We start from the raw sequence: 21,475 nt of genomic DNA, 5'->3' as shown, positions 1-21,475 counted from the left end.
CTGACTAATTTTTGGCTGATCAATCTGAGTTTATTTTGTACTTACACAGGATGTACTGCTTGTTTATTGGAGAAAACTGAAATACAGAAACAGCTCTATTGAATCTGTACCCAGTGTGTAACTATGAGCAGTCTTAAGCATTAGAAAAGCTGCTTTGCTACTTTTTTTTTTCCCCTTTTTGGATTTCTCTACTGCAAATTACTTAATATACAATTTCTTATACATTCTTCCAGCTCTCGTTTGGAAAGCTGCAATTAGCATTTAGTGGTAATGAAACAGTCGTTCTTTGAAAGCACCTCTTGCTGGGTGTAATGCTCAATTGCTCAGTTGCTACCCTGTGGGAAATAAGGGTGACTAACGTGCTCCCTCTGCTGGGTTGCTTGTTGTCTTGCAATAGAGTAACAGTGTTGTCTGATACAGGCAATACTGTTCTCTTCGTTTTGGCCTTTTTCTTTTTTTTTTTTTTTTGGCGTGTGGTAATTTACTTGTAGCACCCCAGTAGCTCTCTTCCCAGAGTCAAAATAATTAAAATGTAGTTTTCACTCTTTTGACTTTTATATTCTGGTTTATGGAAGTTTCTAGCAGCTTGAATTAAAATCTTTTGGAATTCCAACACTTCAGTTTTAAGTCTGTCAATCTTTTAAACATCTCAGGTATGTCAGCATCAGGACAGCTTTTTTTATATTTGAGTGCCAAGAACTTGAGTATTCAGACCAATGAACTGTTTTCGTTAATGCCAAGTTCTGTTTAAGTGAGCAGGAGGAAGGGTATATGCCTAAAGAGTTACTTATTAAAGATTGTAATGTATAGGACAACTTTACAAATAGAAAACTTATTTACTCTTCCATATAGAATTTATGATTTTGGAAATTCACTACGGGATTTGTCTTCTTGCTATGAAAAACAAAGATCTGAGAATTTCTAATATTTTTTAAATTATTGTGCAACAGTTTTATTAGTCCCTTTTTCTATACTGGTTCCCTTTGACAACATTTCTATTTTTTTCTTACCTCAGGCCCATAAACCAGAATCAGTCTTTTACTGTTTATCTCTTTCATGTGTCCAAACTATTTTGAAATTCTTTTTGTAAACATTTGAAAGCACTGACTGTTTTCCTTCTGTATATGCCGCTAATATCCTTAGTTGGTCATCTCTGATCTTTCCTACTGCTGCTCTTCAATGTCCAGGTCTCACCCTTTCTAAACATGTAGCTGTTCAGAACATGCTTGGATTACAATTCTGACTGTCCTATTTGTTTTCTGGTTTTCTTCTTAATAAAGATGGTGATTCTGTCCCTTATACTGGGGTTATCTACTTCGATTTCAAGGAGTGAATCCTGGCCTAACTGTACTGAGAGTTATAAGTGGTCTTTACTTATTTTTATATGAATGTTGCCAGGAGGTATCAGGTTATACAGTTGTGTTCTTCATAGCTATGTTTTTGCCACTTGAATTTTCTTTGTCAGCTATGCTCATGCTTATTGCCAAGGTCAAGACCTCTTGATTTCTGTTTGCATAGCAGCTGATCCAGCAACCTGGCTTCTCATTTAGGGAGAAAACCGTTAATGTGAACAGTGATGCTTAACTTCTAAGCAGACTCTTGTTTGGTCTTGTTTGGTCAGACAGCATTCTGACTGTCTGACTTCACAAGCATTCCAAGATAGCAGTGATCCACTGGGTGGTGATCTTCAGTGTTGTATGAAAGCATGGCCCAGCGTAAGGCAGGGCTCAACTATTTGAGATTTATTGGTGTGCATGTGTCTAATTCTGTGCATTACCCTCCTTCAGAGGGCAAGAGACAGCAGTGTAGAAACAAACGGAGGAATTGTTCTGTCTTATTGCAGTACACTGTTCCTTTGGAAAGGCAGATTGGTGGTAAACAAGTTCAATTATAAAGCTAAGTAGCATTAATAATGCTAATCACCCTTTGTTATCTAGATCAAATAAACTAAGGCTATATTTGTCAACTCTTTGAGCGTGCTTAATGCTGTGCTCAATTGTGGCATTTTATTGTAGCTTATTTTGCTTTTAATGCATTACACATTTGAGTCAGTACTGCAAACGGATTAGTTTTGTGTGCCCTTTGTACCCCAGTGATCCAAATCTCAGGCATCAATGGTGCTGTGTAGGTTGGACTGAAGAACTGGAGCTGTAGGTAAGCTTTGCAGTGCCTTGAAGAGTGCAAACACATTCAGTTTGCAGAAAGGGATTGAAATCAAACGCAAAGAATTTTGAAATAAGGATGGACGTAGGAGCAAAAGCTAATAGTCAGATATTGGGAGGTGAAGTGTAGAAGATGAGTTTACTACATGTGTAGCAGTAAATATTATAATTTTGTAAGTGAAGAGCTTAAAGAGAAATTCATAGTTCTGGTGCCATCTAGTTCTGGTGCCATCTGACTTCTCCTTAATAGCCAGATTGCTTAACACTGTTCCTTGTTCTTAACAACCAGATTTTTGTAAACCAAGGGTAGAATACGTAGTGTTCCTGAATCCAGCTTGGGAGTCAGGTATGCTGGAATTTGTCTCTGAATACCTCTTTTCAACTCATTGCAGCTACTTCATCAGTTCCAGTGTCTAAGACAGAGCCTTCTCCCTCACTACCTTCTGCTGGTTCTATGCCTAGTGTGGTGTCCACCACCGCTTCGCTTCTGCCTTCAGCATCGCAGCACGCAGCAACGTTGCCCAGCTTGCCTCAGTCCAGTGACTTGGCCAGCAGCTCACTTTCCCAGTTAAGCAGGTACGGTAGGAGCTGGGGTGACCTGTGAAGGGAGTAATGTTCCGGGGAAAGGGCAAATATAAGGGCGGCTGACACTGGGGCTATAAGCTATCGGGGTCCCCTTTTCTGGCAGTAACTGGAATTAAGAAAGATGGAGAAGAGGATGTTTCTGTTTTCAAAGTAATGTTAGAGCAGTGCTGCCCTGAAATTTTCAAGGCATATAAACACCTTTGTTTTTCAAGGGGCTCTTGCTTCAATCATACCAGCTAAATCAGCTACTTTTATTTCCACCATTTTGCTTTCCCTACTTCGTGCAGTGTCTGGACAAATACACTGCCTTATGTTTGAAGTCATTGCTTTAAGAGTTTACTTTCTGCCCATTTTTTGAAGTATCGTAGTTTCATTTACATTTGTTTTCTCAAAACTAAAAAAAAAAAAAAAAAAAAATAAAAAAAAATCCATAAGGACATTGTCTCTCTTCTTCCTCAGACATTTCTGTAAGACACGTTGAAACATCAGGTTCCTGGAAGTGTCTTCAGCACAGTTCAGCTCATTTACACTCTTTGATATTTCTGTCCCTGTTACTTGAGCTTTGTCCTCCGGCAGGTGACATGCTGGGCTTGTACTGATTTGTTAGACTTCTAATGCTCACCTTTGTACTTTATTTGTTAATATAAGAAACTAATTTGATGGGATATCAGTTTTATTTCTGTTTCCCAGCTGGGGTACGGCTGATTGTCTTTTGTACTAACATTTTCTGTTGAATATAATGGTAAATGCAGCAGCTAACCAGAATTATTCCATTCATATTAAGAAAAATTCTCTTGACATTTGTTGAAAAGCTGTGCATGTTGGTAGAAGTTTTAGTTGGAGGTTTGTTGGGCAGATACTGAGTGTCATGACAAGATGCCTGAACTCCAGGCATGTCTGACTTGGTTGTGCTGGCAGCTGTTGACTGAGTCTCTGCCATAGGTCAGATAATGAATTAATGAAGGCTTTTTACAAGGGAAGGGTAGGCAAGGAAATGGTTTAAAACTGTATGCTGGACTCAAGTCATTTCTTTTCTTGCTGCCTGAAGTGGTGTCATCCTATTTCCTCCAGATGGGGAATAGTTTTAAAGGCTTGAAGGAAGCACCTTGAAGAGCTTGTGACAGAAGTCTTTGCCCCTAAATTAGGGCATATGATTTAGTCCAGAGTTTTGTTAAAAACACTGCTCTATTTTCTTGTGGCTATTTCCATGGAGAATATTAAAGTACATGTTGTTGTTAGGATCTCTCTTGCTTCTGATTCACATCATGAGCTATTTGAACACCAAACCATACATGCTTTGTATGGCTTTGCTTGGCTTTGTTCAGTATTCATTTGGTTATTTTGTTTAGTCCTATTGTATTTTTTTTTGTGTTCTTAACCTTGAATGTAAGGTAGAACTTTTAAGTGTGTTTGAGAACCAGTTTGTCACTTTTCAAGGAGACATTTAAAGAACTTTGAATTACAAATGAATGTTGGTGCTGCTGTTACTGCCTCAAATCCAGAGGTCTGGTCAGGTAGGGAAAGAAGTGGTGCTAACACAGAGCTGCTTCCTAAAGCCAAGTTAACTGCAGATGGTTTTTCATCAGTGGATTCCTTATTCTCAAATTTTACAGTATGTATAAAACTGAACTGATTGTTCTGATTCATCTTTTGAATAAGGAAAAGGTTTTGAGGTGTTGTAGTGGTATGAGAGGTACGATTGAATTACTAGATTTTCTGTAGTAGTATGTCTAATTTTCCTGCTTTCAGAGATGCTATTTGTTCGTTTTTATATTTCTTTTTTGAGCCTTGCCTTTTGAAGAGAGTATCGAGGCTGTTGGCAGAGTTGTGGAGCACATACCTTGGAGTTATAGTTAGCAGAACTAATGAAATGCAGGTTAAAACATGCAAAGTGGTGAATCAAATCAAAGCACTGCCTCACCTAGTACCTGTCCCCTGTGATACCCAGCAGCAGTTGCTCAGGGAAAGAATAAGAAACAAGCCATGTGTTATGTGGAACTTTCTGGTATATTCTGGTTTTGGAATTTACATGACTTACAGGCATTGTATAATTGCTGAAACAACCATTTTTTCTAAAAATGTAGTAAACTGATAATTAGAAATGATTGATGTTTATGTTTATCATGCTTCTTGTTATTAATAGTTCTCTTTTTTATTTTTATTAAAAAGTAAGTAGTCAGATAATATTTAAAGAAAAATTGCCTGTAGGGGGGTGTGTGTGCACATACAGTGGGTATATGGTTTGTTCTAGGATAAATTCATTGTGTTAATTCTTTGCAATTTCTTTCTAGCTCCCTTTCCAATCATCAGAGCAGCCTCTCCCCTGCCTCAGTGTTGTCTTCAAGCACATCACATGCAGTAAGTCCTGTTTGCATTTCAACAGATGTTTGGCATATAGTGTTAATCTGATGATTAAGACCCTCTCTTAAAGTTCATTGTGTCCTGGCACACCAGGAACTGAGACAAGAGGTTTATCTCAGGAGAGAAGGAATGCTAGCCCTCTAGTGGTAAAAAGATAGTCATTACTACTTGTGATTTGTGCTAGATCAAGAATTAAATATTAGAGACTGGCCAGTCATGCAGCTGCAGAGAAAATTTTTGTGCCAGGAGGGGGAGATGGAGTAAAGAGAATTTATTGCAGCAAGTGTGTTAAAAATAGAATTGGCTGTCTGAAACTTCTTCAAAAGGTGGAGTGTTAGCAATCTATACTGGAGAGGTTAGCAGGCAAAGTGGGGGGGTGATGGAATGATATGTATCATGACAATTGCTTCATGACAGATGATACTGGAGCTTACCATGTGACGTTGTTGTCATGTGAGTAATTCATTTGAGTGAGGTAAATGGTATTGAATACAGTGCTGTAGGTGAGGTTACATAAATGGAAGCCAGGCACTGCTTTATTCTGTGATAGTGTACTTCTGTACAGTCCCAGTTAGGGTGTGCCAGTAGGCTTCTGCTCTTCTTTATTCGTGTATTTTAGTTTGTAATTCTTCATCCTGACTGAATGTGTAACTTGAAAATTCACATTTAGGCAAATGTCCTTCTTCCCTGTTGTGGGAGCTGTTTTAGCTTCTGTGTATTGATGACACTTTTGCAAGTGTGATCAGCTTTTACAGTAAAGGCACTGTATTGTGCTGGATTCAAACCAGGAACTCCTTTATACCCATGTGTTCCTGTAACATATCTGATCTGTGGTGGTTTACCATGTTGAATTTGTTCTGGGGCATTGCAGTTTTAATATTTTAAATGCCACAAAGTGCAATGAGGAAAAGACAATAGCAGTGTCCTGTATTCTGGAAAAAAAGTCTTTTTGGAAGAATATAGTTTATTTTATATAATAAGTACTAGCTTAAATGAGTAGACAGTCAAAGGGCAAAAAATGATGCGATGGAAGGATGTTTGAGTTCTTGCGATATAATTCCGTGATGATACAGCTGCTTAATTTGAACTCTCATGTAATTTTCTTTGAATACTTGAAAATGACAAGCATGCGACTTAGTTGCTTGCTTGGTACATAAGTAATGCATATACTATTAAACATTCTTTTGCATGAGCTGCTGTTACTTAAAAGATTTTTTTTCCACAGCATCTTCCACTGTGGTTTATTTGCTCTGTGATCCTCATTCTTTTTGTCTCTTTTCTAGCACACTAGTGTTGAGAATACAACTTCGCTCCAGCCCTCAACAACTTTTTCAACTGCTTCAACCTCAGCCACTAGCACCACCTCTTCGGTTGTCAGCATGGCAAGCAGTATGAACACTACAAACAGCCTTGGCCTGAGCGTTACCAGTGTTTCTATACCAGCTGCTACCACGCGGGCAGCTCCCTTAGTGTCTTCAGGTTCGCAATATTAACAGATCACGTGGATAGACAGAGGACTTCAGTCTGCAGGGCTGTCAGTTGAGCATCTCACCAGCAATAACTACGCTAAGAAATCCACACTCTTGACTAGCATTTTCAGCATGCTTTACTTGCTGGCTTTTAAAATAAAGTTGCCTGCTTTTGTGTATTTGAAGTATTTGTTAGGGTGTGATGTGGCGTTTATATAGCACATTCTATCCCCAAAGAGCTTTATAAATAGACACCAAAGCAGTTCTCGCTTCAAGTTTTGGACTAGGAGACTTGCCCAGTTTGTATTCCAGTTTGTGATCTGCTCTTGGCTGTCAGTTCACATTAGCTTTCCTTTCAGTCTTCTCTGTGACTTGAATTCATTTGGCAGTATCAAAGTACACTGCAGTGTCCTCATTATCATGTGTCACATCCCTACTGCCACATCTGCAGAGAGGAAAAAAGCTGTCTGATGTGTGGGTTATTCCACAGCAATAATCGCTTCTTCCAAAGCATCCACTGACAGAGAAGGTGGGGAGACTTCTTCGACTGAAGTGGAAGCAATGCTAAATTTCTCTGTTGCTCTTCTAATCAATGTAACCTGCTAAAAGGAAATTCTGTGGAGGGAAGTGAATGATGTAAATATTAAGATCAAACTTAAATACATGAGAATTTCTCATTTCCTATTCCCACTCTTTGTAAATGAAGCATCTGACTGGCCAAAGTGCCTTTTTACCCTTCTGCTTCCTAGCTCTGCTTCATAGAGGCACCTGAGGCTGTCTCAATCTTCTTTATTTTCCCAAATGCAGTAAGTAACCCACAAAAAGTATACTGGCAATATTTAGTGCTTTCTGGTCTGTTGCTGACAGCAAGGGGAAAATGCGTTGACAGGACAGAAAATGAAAGAAAATGATTTGCACTCAGATCAAGACCAATGCCTATGTTTCACCTTCAGGAGGGGACCAAGGAAGGAAGTTCCTGTAATTCCTGTAATCCACTCAAAGTAAATGACAAAATTGGACTGTTTTCTGCAGGGACTGTTTTCAGTTTGACGTAGTCTGTGCTTTCCTTTCCTTTAGATATGGTTCAACTTTTCAGGCTATTTTGAGCATTTTCATCAGTTAGCACTAAATTTTTCTGTGTAGTTCTGTTCTTTAAAAGCCATGATAGTGCAGCTGCCAGGGCTCGTGAGCTATGTTGTCTCGGTGCTGAAGCCTTTTCTTTTCTAAAGGCTTGTTAAAGCGTCTGTATTTTGGTTCTACAGGCAAAGCTCCCCCAAACCTGCCCCAAGGTGTACCGCCCTTGTTGCATAACCAGTATATTGTGGGACCTGGAGGACTTCTGCCTGCCTACCCAGTAAGCAATTTAATTGTACCTGTCCTTGTTTACTTAAACCTTGGTGCAAGTGGGCCCTCCAGACCTGCTGCTGTCTATGCCAAGGCATTTGTGTTGTCATGTATTGCACTTGGAATTCTTCTTCCAAATGCTGAAGAAATGCAGTCTACTCAGTGGGAGTACACTGTTCACAGAAAATTTCAGAATTGGTGTGGGTGCTGTCAAAGCTGAGCATGTCTTCTGTTATGGTTTTCGGTGGTATAAGGTTTTAGGCCTTTCCATTAAATTTAGACTTACTCAGGTTTGTGTTACTGGAATAGACTTAGTTACAGACTTAGACCCAGTTGAACTGTGCCATGTGTCCTGTCTGTCATTGTTTGAAAGGTTGCACGGAGATTTTTGATGTCTGACCAGGATCAACATGTCATTATGTAATTTTTGAATTGGAAACTGTTCTAACTGCTTTTCTTATTACGTTGAATGTGAGGGATGAGTTGTAGTTTGCTTGATAACCTACTCGTTATGTCTTTAATCGTCATATTCTTGGAAAGAATAATTGCAGAAAAGACTTGCTTTTACTCCCATATCTGAATGCCCAGTAGATCTTTATTAATTCATGAATGATATATCTGTAAAAACAGTATTGAAGACTGGACAGTCAAGCTCTCTTCAGAGAACTGCTATCACCCGAAAACAATATTAGAGTGACAGGCCATTTTAAGCTCTACTAGCCTTACAATTCTACAGTGCTTCATGATTACTAAATACAACATATAGCCATACACCTTTAACATAGGCTTTTCCTGGAGCAAACTGTGTTTAAAGCCCCAGATTTGTCAGCATCAGAGGAAAGTGTTATAATGATGTTGTATTTTTATCTGTCTTCAAGCAGATTTATGGTTATGATGATCTCCAGATGCTTCAGTCCAGGCTGCCAATGGTAAGTAAATAGCTTGGTTTATTTCATTTTAAGCAAGTTATCTTCAGTATTGATCCTCTGTCCAACACAAATTGCTTTGCTCAGTGGTGATTAAGAGCTTATCCTTATGTTCTGTTTTTTGAATATCCACAGACAGTTTCTTTAGGTGATGTAAATGGGTATAGAGCGATTGTTACATTTGTCCACCTGCAAACTGTCTTTTTCAAATCTGAAGTCTGAGCATGATCTTCTTTCTTAGCAAGGGGTGGGCTTGAACAGCAAGGCGTTGTACATAAATTGACAGCCACTGGGTACATCTAGCAGGTTGTTGAAGCTATTAAAGCTGGAGTTCTTTGCATGCATTGTGGCAACAAATGCATCAGCAGGTAAGCTGCAGGAGAGGAAGCACACGATTTTCTTACTTAGCTGAATCCAGAATATAAATGACATGTGAGAGAAACTTGAATCATAGGTAGTTAAATTCACAAGGAACCTCACCCTCAATGCAGAAGGGTGAGGAGTTGTTTCCTCCCACCCCAAAACTTGGGTAGAGAACTCAGAAAGGTTGGTAGTATGTAACTAAGAAAAGTCGAAGGATAGATTGATGCACTGTATCCATAAAGGCAAAACTGGAGCAATGAGCAGTGATCTGGAAAGAGGTATTAGTGGATGAAGGCTGTAATTAAGCAAGTCAGTACGAAGTTGTCCACGTGGAATCTGGGGGTTAGCCAAATGGAGTACAGGGATGTCCCAGACAAAACCCCGTCTGTCTGCTCATCATCAAAGCAAAGGAAGAGTAGGCCACAAGTGATAATGTGGTTAAGATGTGCAAATGTTCTATGCAAACAAAAACCGCTTAAGAAAAATGTTGCAGAAGAACCAGTCTGACAGATAACTGAATTGAGTTAGGAAAAAAAAATATGGATATCTAATAATTAATACTAAATCGGGGAGGGAAGTATTGCCAGAAGAAATAAAAAGTGAGACCCAAAATAAAGTATCTGGTAATGAAAAACAGGTGGAATATTTTCTGTAATGGGCAAATCAAGGCTATGGAAAATGTACTAGTACTTAGCTTCAGAAGAAGCTTCATACCTGTCAGACAATTAAAGTGGAAAACAGATCTTTCTGTTATTTGTAAGTTGTCCATATATTCAGCAGAAGACCTTAAAATTAGGTCTAATATAAATAGCACACAATGATTCGGAAATAAGCGATGAAGGTTTCTGAAAATCTTTTGTATGAGGATGTCTTACTTTCCAGTAAGTTTTTTGAAACCCAAGAAAGTTGCAGTGAGGGCAGATAAAGTCATACTGAGATAAAAGGAAAGACTGAGCTAAATGAAGACCTGGCAGCTTGATATCAGTTCAGGAGAAAGTTATGGGATGGCTGGAAAAATATAGCAGATGTCACACAAATTGAGGTGAAGCTATTAAAAACAAGTAAGAAATACTATAATGAATTAGGGAAATGACAATATTGGTATTAAAATAAGAACATGCTTGGATCAAAAAAAACCAGCCTACTGATAAAGCTAACTATGACAGGTCTGTACTGCAAGAAGGATTGTTAGGAGTAGATTCATGGTTCTACACCAGACATACTCCCCACAGAACAGAACTGAACTGTTGACATGTTTGTGAGGATGAGTTCGTTAAAGACTAAGCAGTGAAACTGGAAACAAGGGAAGGCTCTCCTCAGCAAGCATAGGTGGAAGAAGTGAGGCAAGGGAGCAAATGTATGAGCTGTAGCCTGGGCTCAGCGCACGAGAGCAAGAGGTGTGGGATTTGCCGGGCTGAGGTCAGGGTGGTGGGTGCCTGGGGCTGCTGTCACAAAAAACGTGTGCTATCCGAGCCTGTGTCTTGGCCAGTGGCAGTTGGTTGCAGGGAGTGTGTTTGGGATCTCCTGCCTCACCCCTATTACGTGGGTGTTGTTTGAAGGTTCTTGCTGGAAAGATGGTGTAGTTGAGTTTTCCCCTGTTATTCCCATAAAGGCAGAGGAGGCTGTTAAAGGAGATGGAGTGGGGATCTGGTGCTGTAGGTTTTAGTTTGTGAATAGAGAAAAAGGAGTTAGAGAAATAAGGTAGCAGAGAAGAGCAGTTGCTGGATACAATGCAACAGCTCCTAAGGGATATTTATGAAGGTTCAGGCAGGTTGACTCTGAAGTTGTATGTTGAGTAAGAGACAGCGTCCATGTCAGCTTGGATCTTCAGGGGTAACCCCTGCCTTTGGTTGACACGGAATGGGGTACTTATGCTATCATGGTGGTAGGAGCACATCAGTGAGGCTGCTCCTGTTTCAGGGCAGCACTGGAATTAGTTCAAAGCAGCTGACCCCAGCTGCCAGCGTGGGCTTGGTGGGAGAGAATAAGGCTTGTGCTAGGGATCTGTGTGTGGGGCTGTGAAAGTAAATCTGCCTGTAACCGTTCCATGCTGGGCCTGTTAAAAATGTGACTTCCATAAAGTATTTTAGAAATACTATTATTTTTCCTGTTATCTGTTTACTTTTGTTTCTAAATAAAGTTAAGCAAACAGATGAATACTCAGTGGAGTTGTAGGTTCTTAGGCGGTTCAGCAAGTTGACAAGAAATGGGAAGTTCAGACTTAAAGGAATGGAGTTAAGTCCATCCTGGCAGGTCTACAAGGGCTGCATGCATATAAAGGCGGTATCTGAAGTCAAGATAGTACATACATATTTGTGTATGGCCTTTGGCCCTTCAGTGGGTGACCCGCAGGTCCGAGCGGTGCAGCAAGCAGCACGGGGACATGGTGTGCAGGAAGGTGCTGTGCCACATCTCCAGCACGTCCAGCTGAACGCTGAGTAAGGGTGGCACGTCTTTTCCTTTGGTGCTGCCTGAGTGTGGAGCACCTGTGGAGGCCCTGGGGATATGAGGATTTGGGGCTGACCCCCAGCACGCTGGAGCAGCCTTCTGTTCCCCCTGCCCTATACTGGCAGCCCTGACTGCCATGAGGGAGGGAGGGAAGGGGAGATGGCCCCGTGTTTGTGTCCCTGTGTGGGGCTCGGTGCGGTGGTTGTGTGTGGAGGTGGGCTGCCCCCGCAGGAGGTTCTGTGCTGGTGAGACAAGAGCCACTGTCAAAGTTTCTACAAAAGGTGAAGTTTATTTGTTTGCAATAAATAGTTGAATAAATAGATAAATAGGGGGGGGGGGAGGGAGGGAGGTGCGTGTGTGGGGCTCCTCTTAGCGCATGGTGCGGGTGAGGCGGTGGATGCGCTGGAAGCAGGCGTGAGCCTCGAGGCGGACGTGGTCCCAGGCGCAGGGGCTGTAGGTGTGGTTCTGGAGGAAGTGTTGGATGCAGCCGAAGTACTTGTTGATGCTGAGGTGAAGGTTGCGGGGCCCTCGCCTGTGGAAGCGCGTGGCATCGGCTGGGAAGCAGCGCTCGAGGTGGTGGATGTGGTGCTGGAGCTGGTTGAGGAGGTCATGGTGTGTGGTGTGGAGCCAGTGTGCGGGGGTGCTGGGGCTGCTGAGGGTGTCGAAGAGGTGTTGGAGGAGGTGGAGGGCGGTGTGTGCGGCTTGCTGTGTGTTGTTGGTGTCCAGGAGGGTGTCCGGGAAGGAGCAAGGCGCGTGTTGCTGCGGGCAGGGCTGTGTGGGGCTGGGAGCCATGTCGCGGAGGAGCTGGAGGCTGTCCCAGGGGAAGGCGCTGTCGTGGAGGCGCAGGGGGCTGCAGGAGAAGGCGTTGGCGGGAGGCGTGAGGAGGAGCAGGAGCGCCAGGGCGCTGTAGATGCCTGTTGGTGGTAGGGCTGTGGGCCCAGGCATGGTGGGGCTTGGGTTGTGCTGGGCAGGAGCCTGTTGGGGCTGGGTGGTGGTGCAGGTGGTGGCAGTGCTCGGGGTGCTGCTGTGTGTCGGGCTTTATGCGGTGTGCAGCATCTTTCCTTTCATCATCATCCAGAGAGAATTCCCCTGTTTCCGTTTTCAGTTTTGCGTTCTGTTTGCCTTTTTTCTTCAGTCTTCTGTGGAGCCAGGCGAGGCGTGCCCACATGCTGCAGGCAGGGGCAGCATGCATTTTTCCCAGCACTGCTGTCGGGGTGCCAGGGTGTCCCAGTTGCAGGTCAGGCTGGCTGCGGGCCAATGTGGCTGGGTGGGGGATGTGAAATCGCTGTGGCAGAAGCGGTTGGGGCAGCCGGGCTGCAGAAGTGTTTCAGGGTTTCCCTTTTGTTGCTTTCATGGACTGTTTTGCTTGAGTTTTGTTTTCAGGTTTCCTTGCTACCCAAATCATTTTTTCTTATATAATGCTCTGATACTCTTTGTATTTCTGTTTTATGTATGTTTCCCTTTATTTACTTTTTGTTGTTTACATTTGATGGGTTGATAAGATGGAATTACCTGGGAAGGAAAGGATGATGAAATATGGCGTGGTTTCAAGTTACACAAAGTCCCTGCAATCCTAAATCTTTGCCAGGTTATTTCATGTTCAGTGATGGAGGAGGATGATGTGTATAAAACAGGGCAGCGAGACGCAGAATTGCAGCAAGGTAGAAGGTGCAATTAAATCAGAGAAAGCATTTGAGGTGTCAGGGAATTTGCAGAGATGAGTGTGGAGGAGGAGGATACTTTTCCAGTGCTGGAGAATGTGGAAATGGGGAGAGGAGTGGTGAAGGCATTAACTAGCTCTGGATGGTGAGGAGTAAGTGAACATCAGGAGGAAAACTGCTTGGTGGAGTACCAGCCCCACAGGTGGAGCTCACCCAGAGAGGGAAGGGCAACTTCTGCACCCCAACTGAAAATGAAATGTTGCTTTGTTTTTGCTGATGTGCTCTGTTATCTCAGAGTGCAAGCCTGCCAGGGTGAGGACTGTCTTTCTGTAGAGGACCTAGAAGAATATGATCCAAAGCAGTGGTCTCCACCTCTTTTGATCATGCACCCCTGTCAGTTTGGGAAGGGGGTAAGGGGTTGAGCACCCAGCCCCTTAATTTTTTTATTTCATGTTATTAGTGGTACCAAAAAAAAAATCTTCACACACCCCAGTGGATTGTCTTGGGCACCCCACTTTGCAGTCCACTGATCTACGGTCTTCTGTGACATAATTTAAATAATCTTTTCTGTCATCAGGTAGTAACTTTTTGCTCCAGTTTTCTTCAAGTTTGTTCTCTTTTTCTAGATAACTTTTTTACTTTTAGAGAACAGGGCACGGTACAATACCTTTAGGCTACGTCCATGTTATTTTTATGGTCCTGGCCTGACTCTTTGGCACCCTGCAGGGTCTGTTGTTCTTCCAGGTGCAGTCTTACTGGAAGATGACAGCTCTAAGCTGAGGGTTGGGAGAGAAGAGCTTTTAGTCATTGCCTTTGAGCAGAGGTGGATGCTCAGCGAGAAGTGACCTTCCTCTCTGCCCTTAGATGTATCAGCAGGCTAAGCAGAAGCTGCCATTAAGAGATAAAGTGATTGCAGACGATATTAAGTGTCCATAAAGTAGGTTTAGTGTGAAATTGAGGATCCTGGTAAATCTTTAGCTCTGTTTTAAGCTTGGGCAGAAACTGACCTTATAGCTTCCCTTATTCCTTGCTTTTAAAATTCTTATTTTTATAAAGCAGGGTGTGTAAGAGTTACTCAGCTCTGTTATGGTTTCAACTATTAATAAATGATGTCATCTTTGTTTAAGGATTACTACGGAATTACATTCCCTGCTCCTGCAACCTTGACAGGCAGAGATGGGAGCCTTACTAACAACCCGTACTCAGGTGAGTGCTATTTAAAGACAAGGACAATAAGTGAGATGTGTTGGTTTCTAAATGCAGGTCATCCTGCTGTTGCTGACGGAGCAGTCATTTTTCCCTTCTGTAGGCAATTTAAATCCACCAATCTGAAATAAGTAAATAAAAACAAGCTTCTCCCTCTCAACTTTGACATGGATTTTTATTCATGGTTTTAATTGGGAATTCATACATGACCTCTTCTGGGATAAAGTTGGATACTCTTTGAGAGCAAGTGCCAAAATTGTTAAAATGTAAATGCCAGTGTCATCTAGTGCCTTTCCAAGCACATACAGGTGCTTGGAAGATACCTGATAGTTTATTTGGTCTTTTTCCTTGAAATTCAGCTGGCTGGCTTTCTTTTTTTGGCACTGGAATAGGCCCTTTTAGAACCTTTTCAGCAGCAACCTGTGCTTGGTTATTGCTATTTTAGCACTTGTATATTGCCACCAGGAGCTGCCCTCTAGCAGGTTTCCCCTGCCCTCCTCAAATTACTGGACTTCGCTCCCAAAAGCGTGTGGTCTAAGAAGCTCTTCCTCATTCTGCTTTCTTCAGTTATCAATGTGCAAAGATGATATTAATGCTGTACAGCATATTCAGCAAGAGCTTTTCTTCCACTGCCAGCTGATTACAGCTTAAAAACTGTAGCCATAGGTATTACAATTCCTATAACGCAGTTATTGAATGTTGTCACTCTTCTTGGCAGCCAACAAAGAGGAGTACTGGTCAGGAATGAGATAGATATGATGTCACCCTCGTTTTTTTTAAAAAAAAAAAAACAAACAACACGTGAACATGCTGCTCTGTAGGCTGTCAGAAAAATGCAAGTGTTTTGGAGTTTTCTGCTTCGTAGTCACTTCTCTTGGGAGGCTGATTTTGGGTTAATAACCAATTTCCCTTCCTACTTCTTCAGTAAGGTGGTCCACGATGCAAGCCTTGCTTTCCTGGCCTTCAGCTACTGTCTCCAGAACTTTGGTGGTGTGAGGAACCAGACATCTAACTAGTCATGCTTCATAAATAAAGACATTGACAAAAACATGCCCATCACTGCCTGTAAATCTAACTTGCTCTTAGCCCATGAAGCTTGGCTAATCAGTTTAACCTCCAGGAGAGTCATGTTTTAACCCAACAATCATTTGCACTTTGGCTATTTTACTATAGTTCTGCTTTTAGCATATTTTTATTGCAATGATCTGATAGTAATGAATCTGCTCAGTGTGCATGAGATAGGTAAGTATCGGCATCTCATTCTATCAATGGATTAGCCATGGCACAAAGCTCTGTGCCACAAACAGGCCATGTCCCTGTGGCCATCAGGAATAGAGACCGGGAGAGTTCTTCCCATGAAAACCCACAGCCTTTCAAGTGTAGGATGTGCTCTTTGTTAGTTTACTTGTACTCAGAGGATCCTTGTGGAGAAGCTTTGATCCCTTTCTGATCAGTCTTTACTTCTCAGGTGACGTAACAAAATTTGGCCGCGGGGATTCTGCCTCCCCTGCTCCACTACCACACTAGCCCAGCCGCAGCAGAACCAGACGCAGACTCACCACACGACTCAGCAGCCCTTCCTCAACCCGACCATGCCGCCAGGGTACAGCTACACTGGGCTCCCTTACTACGCCGGGGTGCCAGGCGTACCCAGCGCATTCCAGTACGGGCCAACCATGTTTGTAAGTGTGTCGGCTTTAACTGTAACCCTTGCTTCGTGCTCATCTGGTTTTGCTCTCTCCACCAAAACCTGGCTACATCTTCCCCATCCTGCAAAGGATCTCTAAACAAGTTGTGTAAGGATGAGAAAATATCTGCTTGTCCCTTCCACAAGAGGAACTTGAAAGGCCAGAACTCATAGGCACAGGTTACTGTAAATAGTAGACAGCTGCAGCTCATGGGTTTGTGTGTTCCTGAAAAAGCCTTAGGAGCTTCTGCAGAGTCAAAAGGAGACCCCAAGAAGCTGTAGAGCAGCACTGGTAGTCTCAGGAGGAAGTTACTGGGAAGAGGTGATGCTCCAGGCCAGAAGGTAGATAAGTCTATTTTAGGGCACTGTAGGGACTATTTTATGAAACAGCCTCAGGCAGGAGCTGGTTTTGTTTGATTCTGAAGAGCGCTGTGGTTGCTTGGTTTTGGTTTAAGGCAAAAACTTGCTTTTTAGTCTTTTATTCATATGAAATAAAAAGGCAGCTGAGATGTGTTGCATTGCATGGGAAGAAAGGCCACGGGAAAGGGCAGCTCTAGCAGGAAACGTGGCTTTCACAGAGCTGCTCCAGCAGTGAGTGCCACCTTCCCTGTGATCCCAGTGCTCCCAGCCAATTATTTCCCGTGTGAGCTGGAGGTGCCTTCCCCACTAGATGGCAGGGGACTTGCTTTTTGTGCGCTGTCCCCAGCTAACAGCCGCTTTTGTTATCCCTCCTTGTTCAGGTACCTCCGGCATCTGCTAAGCAGCACGGAGTCAATCTGAACACGCGTCCACTCCTTTCCAGCAGGCGAGTGGCTACGGGCAGCACGGCTATGGAGCAGGTATGCTCGTCACTGTGCTTTCACAAGCATCTGCAGAGCTGCTTGCACACTGTAACACCTTGTCTTGTACACACGGCAGGCTATGATGACTTAACGCAGGGAACGGCAGCTGGAGATTACAGCAAAGGAGGCTACAGTGGGTCATCTCAAGCACAAAACAAATCTGCTGGCACTGGACCTGGGAAAGGTAACACATGAGACTTGAGGTTTATCCTGAGTGGGATTCAGTAGGGCAAACTCCCAGCATTGCCAGTGCTGTGCAGTCAACACAGCAGCCAGCTGTAAACAGGGTCGAGATCCAAGCTGTTTCTCCATCTCCCGTATACAAAATGTATTTTTTTTAATGGCCCAAGTGTTCCCTCTAAACCTAACAGCTGAACATCGCATAAGGGTTTGTGTGGCTGATGCGCAGTTTTGTCCTCGATTACACATGGGAAAATAGTGAGCCGTTTTCCCTGCCAGAGTTGGTTTTGGTGAAGATAAGTGGTCTCGAAGCAGTGGGATGCTACTGCCGAAATGGTCCTCTGCCAAATGCTGACTGGATTTTGAGTCTGGTAGATGCCTGAGATAGCTGTGCATTCAGAGCGAGCAGGGCAGTTCACATATCTCAGGGCTGTTCAGCTCTGTCCCCACTCTGTAACTCATTGCGTTGTTTTGCCTACAGTCCTCTGTGACTGTAAAGGCTAAGGAATGTACATGGCTCATGTGAAAGCTTTATTCTGCACATGCTGGTTAGACCTGAGAAATGTATACCAAACTGCTTAGCACTAACTAGTTCATCCTTGGGCTTAAGCAAATACCAAGCATTTGTTGTGTGTTTGAAACACCCCCTGGACTAGTCAGGACATCAGGCTTCAAGCAGGAGCTGATCGTGCTCTCCTCTGTGGCCTGCAAAAAGGAGAGATCTCCTAGGAAGGGTAAAATCGACTAGGAAGGGTACAGCCTTAGAGCAGTGGAAACTCACCAAGTCAGGCATCTGATTCAGTGGCCACAGGAACCACTGCTTTTAATCCAATCCAAGTGATCGGATCCAGTCCTTGTAAGCCCACAAATGAGTGGCCAATTTGAGAGTCCCTTTGCTGGTAAGTGGCTGTTCCTGAGCCGTTTGTGGCACCAGCTGATCCAGGTGGAAGCCAGCCTGAGCCAGTGATACTAATTCTGTAGGGGCGGAGGAGCAGGGCAGGCCTCATCCTTCTGCATGATGTGAAAGGACAAGGGCACAAGCATGTAGCAGCTGCTGAGGCTCATTGCTCAGCCACTACTGGAAAGCTCTTGAATGCTGTGATAGAGCCAAATGCATCCCTAATCCTGGGGGAAAGCTGGTTTCTGTGAGCTAAAAGTGTTCAGCGCAGCCAACTACTGCCCAGGAAGTGCATTTGAATCCCAGCCGTAATCTGTGTGCAGTGGACACGGATGATTTATCCCAGTGGGCTGGTTTCCTGCTCTGCAGCAGGAGCAGGGAGCCGAGCCCTTCCTCCTGCTCCTGGCTGGAGTGTTGGTCTGAGAGCACGAGCAGGAGGGCATGGAGGCAGCGGTTTCAGGTGCCCCACTGAGGCACCAGGAGCAAAGCACAACGGGGTTCGAGCTGGGTGCTGCTTGGCTTTCTTGTTGTCAGTGCCTTTTTGTTTTCCAGGTGTTTCTGTGACCTCAAGTAACACAGGTGTGCCTGATATCAGTGGCTCAGTCTATAACAAGACTCAGGTGAGGAACGCTGGACCCTCCACCCTGGTGGCTCCCTGCTTATGGGTGGCTTGGTGGGACTCTGCTGGAGCCCTGGCAGCTGGGGACAGTTCCCAGGCAGCTTGGGCTTGGGGTCAGCAGGCTCTCGCATTTCTTACACTGGCTCTGCTTGCTGGAGAGGAGTCTTGCCTTCTGTCCTGCTGCCTCTGCCACGTCCACTCCTGGCCAAAGCTGCTGACATAGACGCAGAGCTCCCTGCACTGTCACACTGCCTCACGCATGCTGTGGGTGCAAATAAAACAGGATAGCACAGTCAAAATTGCCCCCAAAGCAGAGTGAAGAGGATGTTAGCTTTTTTCAGAGACATGAGCCAGCAGTGCCCACCCCTGTCCCTGAGGGTCTCTCCTGTGGGTGCCAGCACCACTCTGCCACCTCTGGCTCTTGCTCTGCGTACGAGTTCCCAGGGAGAGCAGAAAGTGCTCGATGAGCTGTGCAGTGGGGTTACAGCCAGCTCCTTTCCCCATCCTTGCACCCTCTGTCAGGGCAGTCAGACCCAGTGTGTGTCAGGCTGTGCTTCGTGCCCAGGAGGACAGCAGCTCTTGGATATGTGCATAGCGTTAGGGGCAGAGTTTTGGGGGAGCCAAACCTTAGTGCAATTTCTTTCTGCATTTTTGTTGGGATGCCTTGAGTAGGTCAAATAATTCAGCCTGAGCCCCTGAGAGGTCTGATGGACTGATTTCAGGCAGCTGCTGCCACCCTATGTCCCACTAAGCAAAAGAGGTCAGGGAAAAAAGGAACACAGTAGCCATGGAAATAAAAAGTTTCGGGCATTAGTGCAGAAATAAGGGTGAGGAGTTGAACTCAATCTGAAGTGCCCACAGGCATTTGGTCTGACTTGGCTTGCTCACAGGGTTGATGAGAGTTGCAGGGATCTGTGTTCAGGCCACTTGTTCTTGTTTGGTCACCGTGGGGCTGTTCCTGTCGGTCTCTGATGCTGTCCCCGTTGCCTCCCATGCAGACGTTTGACAAGCAGGGATTCCACGCTGGCACACCGCCTCCTTTCAGCCTGCCCTCTGCTCTCGGATCTACTGGGCCCTGAACCCTGGTGCTGCCCCGGGTTATGCTCCAGCCCCTTTTCTCCACATCCTGCCTGCACATCAGCAGCCTCATTCCCAGATGCTGCATCACCATCTTCAGCAAGATGGGCAGGTGAGTCAGCCCCTGCAGCCTTCGCAAAGTGCATGTTGCTCCCACTTACCTCCCAGTGTGGGATTTTGGTTTTTGCTTTGCTTTGTTGCTGGGAATATGGCCTGGCAGGGTTGCAGGCTAGCAGACTAGATGCTGTTTACCAGCCTGGGAGGACTGGGGGCTGAGTGGAAGAGGCTGTTGCGATGTGGACACAGAGGGTGCAGGGGGTGTAAGGTTGAGGCAGCTGCTGTTCCCTGGACACAAACGTTTGTACTGTGACTGGGAAAAAAAACAAGCTTCCCCTTGTGTGTCAGCTCTGATTTCTGATTTGATTTCACCAACCGGTGCGTTTCCTTTCCTCACTCTAAATGTTCCCTGAAAAAAAGGTGTTCTGCTTTGGAGTCCAGAAATAGGCAGTAACTGCTCCCTCTGAACACTTGACATCCTTGGCTGGTGCAGTCTCTGTTCACCTTGAGAATGCTTCTCTGTCCCACAGCCTTGCTGTTCTCCTTGTGGCCTCCTGCCTCTGATGCTGATGTCTCCTCCTGTTCTGATTTCTAGGGTGGATCTGGTCAGCGCAACCAGCCCAGCACCATGCAGCAAAAGTCTCAGGCTACCAAAACCGCCTATGGCACTTCTCCATACTGGACAAACTAAATCCAAAACCGGGGAGGGGGGAGAGAATGAAAGGAAAGGAGAGAAGAGAAAAGAAGCCGAAGCCCGTTCCTGGAATTATTAGAAGTAACTCCTCAGCCAAATGTCTGTGCGGGGAGAACTGCAGCCAGCCAACCATCCTCTGTGTGACTCGCCTGCTTCCTCTTTGAGTGCTGTTGTATGTAATATATTTATGTATGTATTTGTAAATGTAACAGAGCCTAAATGTGGGTTTTCTGCATCTTGCAGCCCGTTTTATTTTCTTTGTAGGAAAACTAATTATTAATTCCCATCTGCACCAGGGCATCCTTCCTTTTTTAAGCTCTATGGGCTTTATAACTGTCAAAGATAAACTGCGTCATTTTATTGGAGCTGGAGCCCATTTATTTAATGCAGTTCTAAATTCAGGCAAAGAAGGAGGCCTGGCCCCCCAAAAAGAATCAAGATGCCTGTTGATTTGATTTCTGCCCCCACCCCCAGCATAGCTGTTACTTTAAAGGAAAAAAAAACGGAAAAAAAGTTTTGTGGGCCTTCCCCTTTCTTTAGTCTCCCCCCTCCTGCTGCGGAAGATGAACTTGTGGGCAGTTTGGTCACTGTGGCACTGAGCTGCAGCCTCACCTTTTTATTTTCCAATTTTTAAATAAATAATAATGGAGAAAAAAAACTTTTTTTTGTTTTGGTTTTGTTTCTCAAGCAAGAGACTTCGGATGGCTCAGTGTGTCTTGGAACTCCCTTTTGCATCATTAGAGGCAAAAAAACCTATGTAGCAGTTTAAATAAAAGTATAAGCTGTGTCTCTTACCTCTTTTTTACCCTGAGCCACCCTGCCCAGGATCACCAGAGCTGACAGATGGAAATTTCACCTGTCCCTCCCCCTTTTCTTAAAAACAAAGACCAGGGAGG

The 21,475-nt window shown here is 44.2% G+C and overlaps 3 protein-coding genes across 3 annotated transcripts in view; 1 reads left to right on the top strand and 2 right to left on the bottom strand.

Annotated features, from left to right (window-relative positions):
* LOC121063013 (ubiquitin-associated protein 2-like) overlaps positions 1–20,616 on the top strand; it is a 106,622-nt gene extending 86,006 nt beyond the window's left edge. The window contains 15 exon segments of the mRNA XM_040543319.1: positions 2,555–2,738; positions 5,039–5,105; positions 6,392–6,587; positions 7,840–7,931; positions 8,803–8,850; positions 14,447–14,525; positions 15,994–16,038; positions 16,041–16,207; positions 16,953–16,995; positions 16,998–17,051; positions 17,131–17,238; positions 18,685–18,752; positions 19,750–19,825; positions 19,828–19,940; positions 20,481–20,616. Of these exon segments, the coding sequence (XP_040399253.1) occupies positions 2,555–2,738; positions 5,039–5,105; positions 6,392–6,587; positions 7,840–7,931; positions 8,803–8,850; positions 14,447–14,525; positions 15,994–16,038; positions 16,041–16,207; positions 16,953–16,995; positions 16,998–17,051; positions 17,131–17,238; positions 18,685–18,752; positions 19,750–19,825; positions 19,828–19,940; positions 20,481–20,576 (1,436 nt within the window). The 3' untranslated portion in view covers positions 20,577–20,616.
* The window catches only part of LOC121063021 (CUGBP Elav-like family member 4), a 1,483,068-nt gene that overhangs the window by 179,189 nt on the left and 1,282,404 nt on the right, over positions 1–21,475 (bottom strand). The window lies entirely within an intron of this gene.
* Positions 11,476–13,042, bottom strand: LOC121063020 (interferon). The gene has a single exon (XM_040543330.1). It carries the CDS (start codon positions 12,601–12,603, stop codon positions 12,028–12,030), a length of 576 nt encoding a protein of 191 aa, XP_040399264.1. The 5' UTR covers positions 12,604–13,042; the 3' UTR covers positions 11,476–12,027.

This window comes from Cygnus olor, assembly GCF_009769625.2.
Source record: "Cygnus olor isolate bCygOlo1 chromosome W unlocalized genomic scaffold, bCygOlo1.pri.v2 SUPER_W7, whole genome shotgun sequence".
Taxonomy (NCBI): Eukaryota; Metazoa; Chordata; class Aves; order Anseriformes; family Anatidae; genus Cygnus; species Cygnus olor.
This window is presented reverse-complemented; position numbering and strand designations above follow the sequence as displayed.